The sequence below is a fragment of the Apaloderma vittatum genome, unplaced genomic scaffold, assembly GCF_000703405.1.
Source record: "Apaloderma vittatum isolate BGI_N311 unplaced genomic scaffold, ASM70340v1 scaffold15804, whole genome shotgun sequence".
NCBI lineage: Eukaryota > Metazoa > Chordata > Aves > Trogoniformes > Trogonidae > Apaloderma > Apaloderma vittatum.
Window position 1 is genome coordinate 7,688 of NW_009712240.1, and position 12,914 is coordinate 20,601.

Below are 12,914 nucleotides of genomic sequence, written 5' to 3' on the forward strand. Positions count from 1 at the left end.
CCCAGTTCTTTAAAGAACATGCACATTAATAACAAAACTATTAAATATCCTACACACACCACTATGCTAGACACCAGATCTTCTGGCCAGAATTCTATGATGCCGTAACTTCCACCTTGCACCCCTTATCATGAGGTGGGGAATCACCATGGGTGCAGAATTTGACATTTTATGTCCTCACAACACCCTTGTGAGGTAGATAGGTACCATGACATCTCCTTCAGGAGGGAAAACTGAGGCAAAAAGAGGTAAAATGACTTGCATGAGGTTGCACAGCGGGTCTGGGAGCAGCACTCAAGACATGCCCACAGATCTCTCCACACTTGACACTCTTACTTCCCACCCAACCTCATCTCAGGGGCTGAATGAAAAGTGTTCACAGACCACTGACAAAATACACTCAGTCCAACATATCTTTCTCTAGACTACTTCTACTTCAGAAATGACATAAACAGGTGCTATAGAACACTTTTCTCACAGGACCTGAATTCCAAAGTACACAAGACAACTCTCATTGCTGCCAGCCAGCACAAGCCTTAGTATCTTGGCCCCTAGATTTTTACAAGATCTTCGATGAGAGCCTTTCTCATGCCTTGTCTCCACTCTAAAATCCCAGAGTTAATTAATAAGGCACATCAGAGGCTAATCTAGGAACTTTCACCACAGGTGTGAAGTCCTATAGGCCACAGGTCATTCCCAGGCTGGCACCAGCAAAACACTAGTTGGCGTGTGAAACCACACCCTGCGGCCGAGAGAGGGTCCTGGAACCGCCAGTGCCAGAGGGCAAGAAACACAAAGGCAGCCTTACCTCATCTCTGCCCAGGACATCAGCTGAACCATGACCAGCATGGAATTATCTCAATCCTCAATAGGGGTGTCTCAAGGCAGTGAGATCTGGGAGTGAAAGCAAGGCAATGGAAAATGTGTTGGATGCTGACATGACTGAGGCCTGACTAAAAACATAATGTACCTCTTCTTTCACTAGACAAGTGACAACAAGGATTCCTCTGCAGAGCTGCTGACTTGTGGATATAAGTAATAGTTAATGAACTTTCAGCCCCTGTCTGAGTGTACTGCTCCATGCTAATGATTTACAAGTACATACCAGTGATACAACAGTTCAAACCATTTGATATAACAGCCTGCCTTCTCTTTATTTAAAGTTTGATAAATTCTAAATCTCAACCTTGATTGGAGGCACAATGGATCCCTTGATCATACTTATGATCCATACACATGGTCCTTAGGGTTGTGTAGTTTAAGAGCACTTCTGGCTCTAGCAGGACTGGAATAAATTTGCATTACTTCATGCTTGAACTGATGTGGGACTCCCGGAAGGTAGCAAACACCTCACACTGGATCTGAAGTGGGGATGAGACTCTATATAAGGCTTCAGGCAATAGGAAGTAGTAATAAGGGTCCTTTCCTTGTTTAACACATGAATTCTTCACTGCTCACTGGTTAGTTGTGCTGTTTGCCCAGGTCGGGAATGTGTCCAGCTCAAACATAGGTCTTCCCCATGTGTTGATGGCCAGTGTTACACAGAAGACTCCAATGATGTTCATCACTATTCCAGATCTAACCTGTGAATTCAAAAGTCACATCACCAACAATAACCAAACACCAGCACAGCAAGTTGCATCAAGGTCTATTTGTACATATGCAAGAAAGACACATGGTGTAAGAAATCACCAGTCATTGTACCCACTGCACTGTGTTCTTGCTTAAGTGGAAATACCAGGGAACACACTGTGCAAAGCCTCTGAACACAATGCTACCCAACTAGCCTGGGCGCTTTAAGGCACTTATAAGAAGCTGCTCTTATTAGTTAAAGAACAGCTTCTGCCTCCTTCAACTCTCCAGTTAGAAAACCGATAATGTCTGGGTGTTCAGCACAGAACCTGGCACTGTGTGGTCTGGCAGGCAATCAGAGGACCAGAGCCTAGGGCAACTGATTGTTACCTTCTGCCTTCAGCTCCAGTGGAAACAAGGCTTCAGCTACACTCGCCAAAACCCCAGGAGACTGGAAAGCACTGACTGCATTTTAACCCTTCAGTGTTTAAGGGACTTCTGACTTGTCAGTTTTTAATTTCAGTTGGACTGGGCTGTATGTCTGCCAAAGCCTGTCACTAAGGTACTGTTACTTCAGAGATGCAAACCTTTACTGCAATATTAACATTACGTAAGAGAAAGGCATAGGGTAAGTAGTCACAGCCCCTAAGAGCTTCCTGGTACTTTGGAAATACTTAACTAAGAAAATTGAACTCTCACCATATTTCATGATAAAGACAATGGAGAGCTTCAGAGAAGAGACCATCTTACCATATCCAAGACACGGATGTGGCCATAGGAAAACACTATTGCGTTTGGCGGCGTTGCGACAGGTAGCATGAAGGCAAAGGAAGCACTGAGAGTACCAGGCAGCATAACGTACAAAGGATGGATCTTGACAGATGCTGCCTGCAATGAAATGGAGAGGGCATCACACTGGAGGTGTTCCAAAAGAAAGGCGTAAAGAATGTTTCCCACACTACTGAGGCATTTTATTCTGAAATCCACATGTGCTTAAGGATAACTTTGCTCTCATTTCCCATCCCATAATACTTTAAAATAATGCTTGATTCTTTCTTGTTGTTTGTTTTGCTCTATGGTATAATTTGGAGTTCTGGTCAAATTTATCCAACAATTTTTCTTTGACCTCAGACCACACTTTTTGCCAGGGTAACATGAGGATGGGACTATAATTACAAGGCATGTGGAGTAACACTCTTAGATATTACATAACTCTGTGGGACTCAGAACTTAAGTGCTAATTTAAGTCACTAATAGCTCAGCACCTTGATCGGGATAATTTTACTTTGACAAAATGGTCCAGAATAAAGTGGTTGTACTTTCCAAATTAAAGAACAAAGTAACCTATTTTTTCCTTCCTGCCACAATTCTAATTCTGTTCAGAGCAAAACTTAGCAGGTTTTCCTCCGTGAGTTTTAAAATCGTTCTGGCTTCCTATGGAAAATGACACTTTTCTAATAATCAGACCTACCACTTTGTGTATTCTAGCACAAAACCATGAAGAAACCATTTGAAGGGATGAATAGAAAGTGCTGGATCTTGGTTTGGGTTTTCGTGTGTGTGCGTGCGTGTGTGTTTCCTGTTCTGAGAGGATGGTTCAAATACAAAATGACCAGAAGTAACTGACGTTTGCTGACCTGTATTTAAAAAGTGACTGTCGCCTGACTTTCTCCAGGGCCAAAGACACACTTTACAGAAGGCGTGAACTGGTTTCCTTCTCAGTGAGGGTGCTGTGGGACAGACATCCCAAATTAGCCGCTTCCCTCAAGAAGCCGGTTCTCAAGCTTCAGGCATACAGGTAGGGCACACAGGAGAAAGTTTGCATTCCCACTTTCTATCTACATATGACGCAGTGAACACCAGCTAAAATCACTGCCCGTTATTGTCCAGTGTCAGATGGACTGTTTCTTTACTAGCTTTCAGATTAACCTTGGAGGAACATTCAGGACAATAAATCGACATTGCTTTACTACTACAGACCATCGGGTTAACTCTGATCTCTCAGCTGATGGGATAACAGGATGGAAGTAATCTTACCATGGATGAAAAGATGGGCAGGAAAAGGGTGGCTGTGGCGACATTACTGGTGCATTCAGTGAAGACAGCTATAATAAGCGAAAGTACTGTTGCAATGGCCCATGGTGGGATAGATCCTAGTGGGGTCATTTGATGACCCAGCCAAGCTGAGAGCCCAGAGTTCTGACAAGAAAAGAAGTGGTTTTCAGTGAGGCTTAGATCCCTAGCTCATAAATAGGGAACTAATATTATATGCAACATTCCTACCAAATAATGCTAAATGAGTCCTGAGTTACATAAACACCATCTGGGAAAGTACAATGATCTGTCACAAACACTAAAAGAAATCCCTTGCCAACTAGACATAATACCAAGTCCCACTCTCCTGATTTTTCTGGAACCCAAATACTTGCTCACACTTTGGTTACAAAATTATGGGGTTTTGCTAAACAGACACAATTACTGCTGAGGTGATTGTAAATACTTTATATATCACTCAGAAGGTTCCTGGCATGAAGATACTGATGCTGTATGAATGCTCTGTTGCAGGAACATACACAGTGATGGACTAAAAACAGCTCACAAAACCTTTGACTTGATGGCTTCTAACGCTCTGGAGCTTTAATAATGCATGTATCGTGTATATACATGAATGTAAGGCCTTAGAGCTTTAATTTGCCTCCTGGTTCAAAACTGCCTAGTCACAAAAACTTAGGTCTGAATATGAATTTCCCCAAAGCATAGCACTGTTGATAGCCAAGGCTTGCTTTGATTTAGATGCACCTTAGCAGCAATGAAGGAAACAATATGGTTCACCTCAAGATTCTTTCCTGTTTGGGGAATTTAGCTGCCACTTCTGTGAATTTATGAACACAGGATCAAAACATTGGCTTATGGAATGCACTACGTTGCCTGGCAACAGCCACTGACAAGAAGTTCAAGAAACCCCACTGTTCACAATTTTGGAAGATATCTACTGACAATGATTTCCTTCCTGATCACTTCATTAGTGGTTTAGTTTAAGTCTGAAGATAAATATCCTTTAAACAAACCTCAAGTGGTTCTGAAAAATCTTACAAGTGTTACCTATAATTCTATTTTTCTAGCCAGGGCTGGGATTGGGATAACAGGAATAAAAAAGGGTGCTTTTCTGGTGTGTCCAGCAAGTGAAGATCACAAACTACTCATCAACCTCTAAGAGGTAAGATAAACCGAAGAAACTTGGTCAGAGCACAAAAATTCCTGAAAAAGAGGCACAAATATTTACCTCTCCTCCCATTTTTTTGCTAACTTGGATCTGCCTCCAGATCTGAACATCTCTACTGGGTTTGGCTTTGGGTGCATGCCCAGTAATACAGGACTAGATAACAAACCAGGGAAGTTAGCCTTTGAGTCAGAGAAAAACAGATGTCGGGACATACTGCGCTTGCATCAGCCAAAGCAAAACCTCCTCCCAGCAGCAGCACAATGCTCCAGGGCATCTTCCTCTGAACCACATTCCAGTCTAGTAGCGGGGATGATAAAAATGGCTTTTTTATATCTGAAGTGAGAAATGAAAAGCAGAACATGTTTTAGGAGAGTGAAGACATTTTGTCTCCTGCTCTATAAGATACGAAGGAAAGACCCAACAGGCAGATGCATATTACTGAGAAACTGGCACAGGGTCAGGGAAACACACGGGAGCAGGGACCCTGCTCCGGCCCTGCCCCAGGAGCGAGGGAGGTGAGCTGCCCTGGAGAACTGCCTGCAAATCCAGTATATGTTTCTGCCGTGTCAGCTGTAGCTGGCTACCTGTTTCACAACGTTACATTTCCTTCCTTAAATACCTTCTTCGGCCTGTTCAGAGTCAGATGCGCTTGGATTCCAGCCTATGAATTTGGGTTTATTAGCAGGAAGGATAAACAGTAGCAGGGCGATAAAGACAGCAGGAGCAGAATCAGTGATATACCTAAAGAAGAGAAGAGAGCATAGCTTAGAAGATAGACATGATTCTCCTAGAAGGAGGCTGCCTCCCAGCACCGCTGTCACTGCGCTTTGTCATCTTGTTTGGGGCTTGCACATGAGCGAAACGTGTGATTAGTTCATGACTGAGGTCTCTCAGACATGCCACGACACAAACAGCAACACAAGGAACCAGCTGCGACACACATTAACAACCAGAGTCACGGAGGACAAGGGCTCCTGGGAGCAGGGTTCCTTCTCTGTGGTGAAGCCAAGACTCAACAGTTGTATCTCATAAAAATGTGTAAAGAAATGGCCCCCCTTGCACTTTATGTTCTTAATACGCCACAGATAGCATGCAAAGAAGCCATTCAAAGCACCTGATCAATCTCCCAGTGAGTTCTAAGCTGCTGTTTAGAAACGATATTACGAAATACACCACAACTGACTGGAGCTCATACAAACAAAATACTAATGCCTACTGGGTGACTGGGACCAGCATGACAGAATTCTCTCTTCCTTTAGGAGGTTCAGCTTGTCCCATGTCCCAGTCTCCAGACTCCACTGCAGTACACACTGTCAAACAACAGATCAGGTGGTGACCTCACATACAGCAATCGGATCAAGCCCAGCAAACACGTGAGTTCAGATAAGGCTGGAATGAAAGACCCCACACTAAAAATGAAACGTAAAAGCAAGGGAATGTAATTCACAACCAAGAGGATATGAACTGAAGATAATCCTAAAAACTTACTTTTCTCCTTCTGGGAAGAGTCTGGTTGCCCAGCCTTTTACAAAGCCTGGGTGTCTGGAAAACCACAAGAGAATCAGCAAAAGAAACATTAGGAGGACATTGAATTCAGCATAAGAGATAGGGCCCAGTTTCTTCATTTCTGCCTTCAACACGTTGTATGCTGCTTTTTCTTTAGCTGTTCTCTCTGTGCCACAGCCCCAGCTTTTTTTTAAGCTTTAAGGAAAAGGGAGAAGAAAATACTGTAAGTATTAATATACTAGAAGGATTGCCACTCTGAAGCTGTCACTCCTGGGGACAGACACAGACTACAGCAGAGGCCAGGAAAAAGAAATTGCAAATGTCAAGTATTTTATGGGTACACGCCAGTTTCCCTCAGAAGAATAGGGTCCACAAACAGTTGTACGTCTCTGTTTAATATGGAGCAACTTGGGGTGAAAAACTTGGTTTTGAATCCCGGGTAGCAAAACAGGTGTGCTAGTTCTCCTAAGGTTGACAGTCACAGATATGGAATTGAAAAATAAAAAGGCAATTTTGCCTAAACACTGGGAATGTATAAAGCTTTTGCCTTAGTGCAACTTCCAGACCTCAAAAGTTGCTGTGAAATGGAACTGCTCTCTGCTACAAAATTAATAACTTATCAGTGCGTTTGTTTTATCCAGATTTCTCTGTAAGATGATCTGCACGGGATGAGGGGTTTGCACAATATCATGTAGTTAAATACTCACTTGAGTCCCATGAAGGAGCACTGTAACCAAAGCCAAGCTAGTACCAACATCAGAATCATGTTTGGGAACGCAAAACCAAACCAGGAAGCAAAATTCACAATATCATTATTGTCGGGGTATAACCTGAAAAGAAAAATGCTTTCTATATGAAATACATACACACTCCTCACTCGGTAAGCTCATCAGCTGGTTACTGCTTAAAATTTGCAAATGAAACTGTCATCTAAGACTAGTCAGCTGGTCAAGGAGACAGTGAAACAGTGGGAGTAGAAGAAACAGCAAGAACAACTTACTGATTCATCTGGCCTTTCAACACCATGTTTGGTCCCGTTCCAGTGAGTGTTGCAGTTCCTCCGATGCTGGCAGCATAGCACACACAAAGCGTCATTCCCTTACATATACGCTTCCTCATTTTCTTGTCCTCAGAAGATCTGGGGTCATCAGGGACTTGTCCATTGCTTATGACTACAACACAGAGAACATGGCTTTCCTCAGGTTATGTTAGGGAGGCAGAGAGCTCAGGACAGGGTCTGGAAGCTCAGTGCTTCCAGTTTCTGTACACCATGCATTTTAATTCAAAAAATGACAGATACGTCCTGAAATACTTTGGAGTCATGTTCATGAGGACCTGAAGAGGGAGGCTGACAGTCTGGGTCTACATGATCCAAGGATGCTATTGTCCATATTGGTACCACAGTTTCTCAGCAATAATTTTGTGTTTCACAGAGAGGCTTACCACCAGCCAGATACTGTAGTCACTGGAACCATTCCAATACCACAGGAAGAACTCAACTAGCTTTAACAGCTGTAAATATGGGCAGAAAAAAACCACACCCCAAACCAAACTCTTGCCTGGCACAACTGTTCAGATGAATATGTTACATTACTTTACATCAATCATTAAATTTTCCTGCTCAGTCCATTGTCTGAAATTAACAGTCTAATCTTCAAGTCTGCCTGGACTAATGAAGCAGGACAATGAATTCATGACAATTACAACCAACTCGACAATGCCAGAAAATGGACATGATGTGTCCCAGGCAGACGGCTTGAAAGGTGGGACACAGTATGCACTACCAACACTTGCACTCATTCTTGCACACTGTGAATCGTAGCAGATCAACTTGCTAATTCCGTGAAACCACGTTTCCACAAAAATTTCCAAGACAATCCTTCCCTCTCTGAAAGAGAAAGGCACCACAGATCTGATCTTTAACGGTATTTAATACTATAGCCCTCTGTGACAGCACAGCAGGGCAGTGAAATTGGATGGGCTGAGATTGTGCGTATGGTTCAAATCAAGTGAAACCTGCTGCAAAACCACAGCACTGACAGAAGGACCTCCTGGAGTCAAGCATCAGGGCAAGACCACACTTTAAAATAGTTTGTCTACTGTAAGTCAAATGACACCAGTTCCTCTTTTCTATGGAGCTTTTAGAAGTGTTCCTCTTTCTAGGCCCACAATCAATCCAGTCAATAAAGAGATATTTATTACCCCAGAACCAAAGTAGGCCACATTTGCACAGAATTTTTCAAACTCTCCTAAATGGCTTAGAAGCTGAATCCCCACTGATAATCACAGGGTTTAGAAAGTGGGATGCTGGGTGGTTGGATGATATTTCCCACAGGATACACTTTTCACTTGCCTGAGCAGGCAGTTAAGACTAGGGAAATTGTGGGAGGATGACTCCAGCTTGAAGGAAAGAACATAATCTGCACGGGATCTAGCACTAAGCATAACAAAACAGCGGCCACCAAAATTGGGAGACATTTTGTAAAACTTAAATGTCACGCATTTAGGGGCTTTCAGTCAATTTGCCATCTTCTTTACTTGAAAAAGGTACAGAGAACTCCTTCAAGGTCAAGGAACTCTGAGCACAGCAGGTTCAGTGGAATCATCTCACTGCTGAGCAGGCGCTTACCATGCACTGAAGTGGGATCAGATGGATTCTTTTCCTCCAGCTCAACCACGGTATTTGTATGCCCAGGTGCTTGTTCCATCATGGTCACATCGTACTCTGTGTTGTCCATTTGATCCAGGACAGCCTGGACAATGGGAACCATCATAGCAGTGGTGGCTGTGTTACTTATCCACATGGACAGAAAAGCAGTGACTATCATAAATCCCAGCATGAGGCTGAAAAGAGAGAAACAGGTAGAGCAAAAAGGACAAAACAGATGCTGCTAGACTTTGTAGTCACTGTAATTTAGAGAGCAGAGCCCAGACAGGGATGTGTGCAGGGTCCAATAATATAAGCAGGGCCAGATTCCCTTCTAGGGCAGTTCTGACACTTTGAATGAAGAAATCTCAGAAAGCCATTTAGTTCCTTAGTCTGCACATGATTAAGTCTGTCATCATTTTGTCTCCAATGGCAAGTGCCTAGAATGTAGCCAGATGCTGGTTTTGGCTAAAGGACAAATTCCTGCTTCCAGACTTTACCTCTGGAAACTCTGTACAAGTGCAGCTGAAGAGATTCTTTAAGTTTCCCTTCTCTGTTGATTGTTAAACACCATCCCAAGGCCTCTGCTAAATTGAGAGAGGCAAGGAAGAAGTAATGTAATACTCTTACAGTGCAGGTTTCACCCCAAGAATCAGCAGGACCCTCAGTGCAATCCTTTTGTGAAGATTCCACTGTTCAACAGAAATTGCAACAATCAGCCCTCCAACGAAGAGCATGCTTGTGTCATTTAGGTACTGCAAGCACACCTGAAAGACAGAGAAGGTAGGTCAGGGCCCCAAATGCTGCCTCATGCTAGCTGCACCAGTAGGCTTTGCTTTCCGTCCTCTCTAAGGCATTTACTGCACCAGGCCCCTTCCAACACTGGCAGAAGGGGCAGCCGCAGCTCCAGAGCTTCCTCCAGTTTCCTGAACCCTTCATGCCCTGTCTAAGTGCTGAGCTCTCTGGTGCAGGAGCTCTTTGTGCATCACGAAGCTTCTCTTTGGATCATCAGGAGCCCTCCCCTCCTGGACTAAAGCATCAGCACACACAGAATAAGCTTTGGAGGGGACACAGTGTTTTGCCCTGTCAGAAGGAGTTTGTCCCATATATTTTGAAATCTCCCAGAGAATGTCATAACAGGGATGCGTTATGAACACACAAGCTGCTGACACTCATGGGATGCTTTCCAGCAGGATCCACGCCCAGAAACGGACCTTCCCCTCTACAACCTCAAGCCCCACATCCCAAACATTTTGGGAAAATGTATATTTAGTTCAGCAGCTTCTCATACAGGAACCCTGAACGCGGCTCAGCGTGTTCGGAACCAGCAACACAGAACTGGAGCGCCTTCCTATCAGATTTGTTCACTAAGTATTGATGGGGGATCAGGGCAATGGATATCCCTGTACCAGATCTGGATTGAGCATGTTTCTTACTGATTTAGAGCTCTGAACTCCAAGCAGAGGGAAAAACACCACAGGCATGAGGGAGGTAACAGCCAGTGGGATCACTTCAGTGCACCAGTACACAGCCATGATGATGATGATGTATGCACATTTGGCCTCCTGCAACATAATGGAAGACACGTTTAAGTATAGAAAACTATTCTTAAAGTTAAGAAACACATTAGTAGCTCTTGTACATGACCCAAACACTCCATTCCCTGTAGCTTAACAAGTTATGCCGAAATCGGTAGCAGAGACCTTACGATTCACACTGTTAAACCTTTTTCTGAAGTCGCTTGCATAAAAAGATCTTTTTGACCACAGTGTTTGTTCTAATGCACTCCTACAAAATGTAGGGTAGGAACAAAACAAACCTTACACAGCTAGGTAGGTACAGTTTGCAGTGTGCAATTACCTCTTGGCACTTTGGGTGAGCAGATTTCACATCCTGGAGCCAAGAATTTTTATTACTGTTTGTAGATTTGGCTACTTCTATTTTGAGTTAATTATTTTTAAATGGGTAGCCAAATTTCCCAGTGTGGATTATTAGCTTGTCTGAAATTCACGAGTCTTTGAGGTGTGTCCAGTAACACACTTGAGCCCAGAAACCATATCAATGATTTAAAAGTTCTTAACTTTTTAAGGTAACTCTTAAAGTAAAACTACTCTTTTTTTTGTGTGTGTGTGATTAAGCATGTTAGAGGTAGTTAATTTCCCAAATCATACTGTGCTTACCTAATAAGGGAATTCCCTACATTACAAATGTTGCAACACTTATGTACTTTTTTAATACTGTTTTTATACTGTTTTTTATACTGTTGATCAGGCATTTCTGTAACCTAGCCTTCCTTGGTTCGTACCTTCAAAACTGTTAGGAGAAGCAAGCATTCATTACCCAACAGTAAACAGTGTTTTAAAGCTTAAGTCAATGTTCGGTAGTTCAGAATTTGCTCATATTTAGAGTATGTGTTTATAGGGTTTTATTCTAATACAACAAATGGGACTTTATTGCAAAAATAAATGGTGTTACCGTGACATTTAAAAATTGCTGTAAGGTGATATTTATAAATAAGGGTGTGTTTTCCTTCATTTTGTTGAGAAGCTTAAGAACCAGAAAACAGCCTTTGTAAGTAATTTGAATTATTTTTATTCAGGTTTCCAGGAGATTAATTACAGCACAAGTTTTGAAAAAATATTTATTCAGAGACTAAAAGATACCAGGCAGATCCTATTTAAGTCTTTCCACTTAATAAATAGGAGGCAAACTCATGACACAATTTATGCCATACTATAGTAACTAAGTGCTAGAACTGACTGTGGTTAATCTCTTGCCAGTATGAAACGCAGATAAACAACCCTAAGTGATAAAATTCACAATACAGAAGGAACACTGGTTTTGTTGTTTTAGTAAATAATTTATGTGAAGTTCAAAAATACAACCATGCTTATAAATTAACTCCATCAACCACTGCCAGTTCAAACAATTGAAGATCCAAATTTAAATATTTATCTGTATATCCACCTATATCTATCTGTGATTTATGGGAACAGTCACAGAATGTTTCTTTGGCATCTCTGTACAGTTGCAAGGAAACACAGTGATCTTTCTTCTGAGAGCTGAAAAAGCAGTCACCGTCTCATTGTGAAATACTGTAATTTCCCAGATTATACTGATGGCACAATATTCCTACAAACACTGGAAAGCTGAGGACATACTTATTTTTTTAGGGAAATTATCTTTCCTAGTATTGATCCAAAGCAGTGTCTAACAGTCAGGAATTTGTCTTTCTGTAAAGCACCAGCACCTGACCGAAAGGCAGGGCTGATGTTACTTAGGTAAGTCAGAATGGCTGGCAATTTTGTTTATAAATACGCCTGACACTTTCCTGTACTGACACAAGTTGCTCAGAAGAAAGGCTGATTTTATCATCAGGATTGCCTCTAAATAGGCTCTAGAAGACTAAAATACTGTAAACGGAACATTCACATTTTGCCCAGAAGGCTACACGGCATTAAAGACCAAACTCTTCACTGGGCTTTTCAAGTTTTCTGCTGGTGTGACTCCACTGAAAGCAAAGGAGTTGTGCCATCACCATCCCTGCAGTAACATGGGTATGGATTGGAAGATACTGCACTTGAAACCGTTACGATCAGCACGTAACACACTGTGCGCAGCTCCCAGCGGCACCGCTGATGAAGAAGGATGCTCAGCGACACTCCTTAAAGTCTCTCAGAGCCTCAGCAGCAGAATGGGCTGGAGAACCCAGAACTCCCGTTTTTCAGCCCACCACTATCATTACTAGGCAATGCAACACACGAATCTCAACGTGCAGGCCAGTTACGCATGCATTTACCTTTGGCCCGAAATCAACGGCATCTAATTTGCAGAATGGTTTGGGTCCGACGGAGCCAACCACTGGCACAGCCCTCGGGACGAGCAGAGGCAGGCACAGAGCTCCTTCTGCCAGCCCCGGCGGAGCGGCACCGGCGCCTCAAGATCTCCGGGAGCGAAACCGGCAGC

General features: G+C 42.9%; 1 protein-coding gene across 2 annotated transcripts; it reads right to left on the reverse strand.

The window, feature by feature from the left end:
* Nucleotides 1-1,278: 1,278 nt before the first annotated feature.
* Nucleotides 1,279-10,519, reverse strand: SLC13A5 (solute carrier family 13 (sodium-dependent citrate transporter), member 5). 2 transcript variants are annotated; one of them, XM_009867913.1, is made up of 11 exons: nucleotides 10,385-10,519; nucleotides 9,579-9,715; nucleotides 8,931-9,145; nucleotides 7,302-7,473; nucleotides 7,009-7,131; nucleotides 6,284-6,496; nucleotides 5,465-5,536; nucleotides 5,010-5,139; nucleotides 3,610-3,771; nucleotides 2,323-2,460; nucleotides 1,279-1,583 (listed from the first exon to the last, which is right to left on the reverse strand). In XM_009867913.1, exons 1-11 carry the CDS (start codon nucleotides 10,481-10,483, stop codon nucleotides 1,455-1,457), a joined length of 1,590 nt encoding a protein of 529 aa, XP_009866215.1. In that variant the 5' UTR covers nucleotides 10,484-10,519; the 3' UTR covers nucleotides 1,279-1,454. The 2 variants fall into 2 exon arrangements, with proteins under 2 accessions (XP_009866215.1, XP_009866214.1); XM_009867912.1 differs by having other exon boundaries at nucleotides 5,010-5,128; nucleotides 5,415-5,536.
* Between the last annotated feature and the right edge of the window lie 2,395 nt (nucleotides 10,520-12,914).

Bases quoted from the DNA above. Each gene is read 5' to 3' on its own strand.
- SLC13A5 (XM_009867912.1), bottom strand. From the start codon at position 10,483: ATGGCTGTGTACTGGTGCACTGAAGTGATCCCACTGGCTGTTACCTCC. The intron at 5,537-6,283 runs GTAAGTTTTTAG...TCTCTTCTTTAG, and splicing joins CTCTTCCCAGAAGGAGAAAA to GTATATCACTGATTCTGCTC. The intron at 2,461-3,609 runs GTAAGATTACTT...ATTTCATTGCAG, and splicing joins TGCCCATCTTTTCATCCATG to GCAGCATCTGTCAAGATCCA.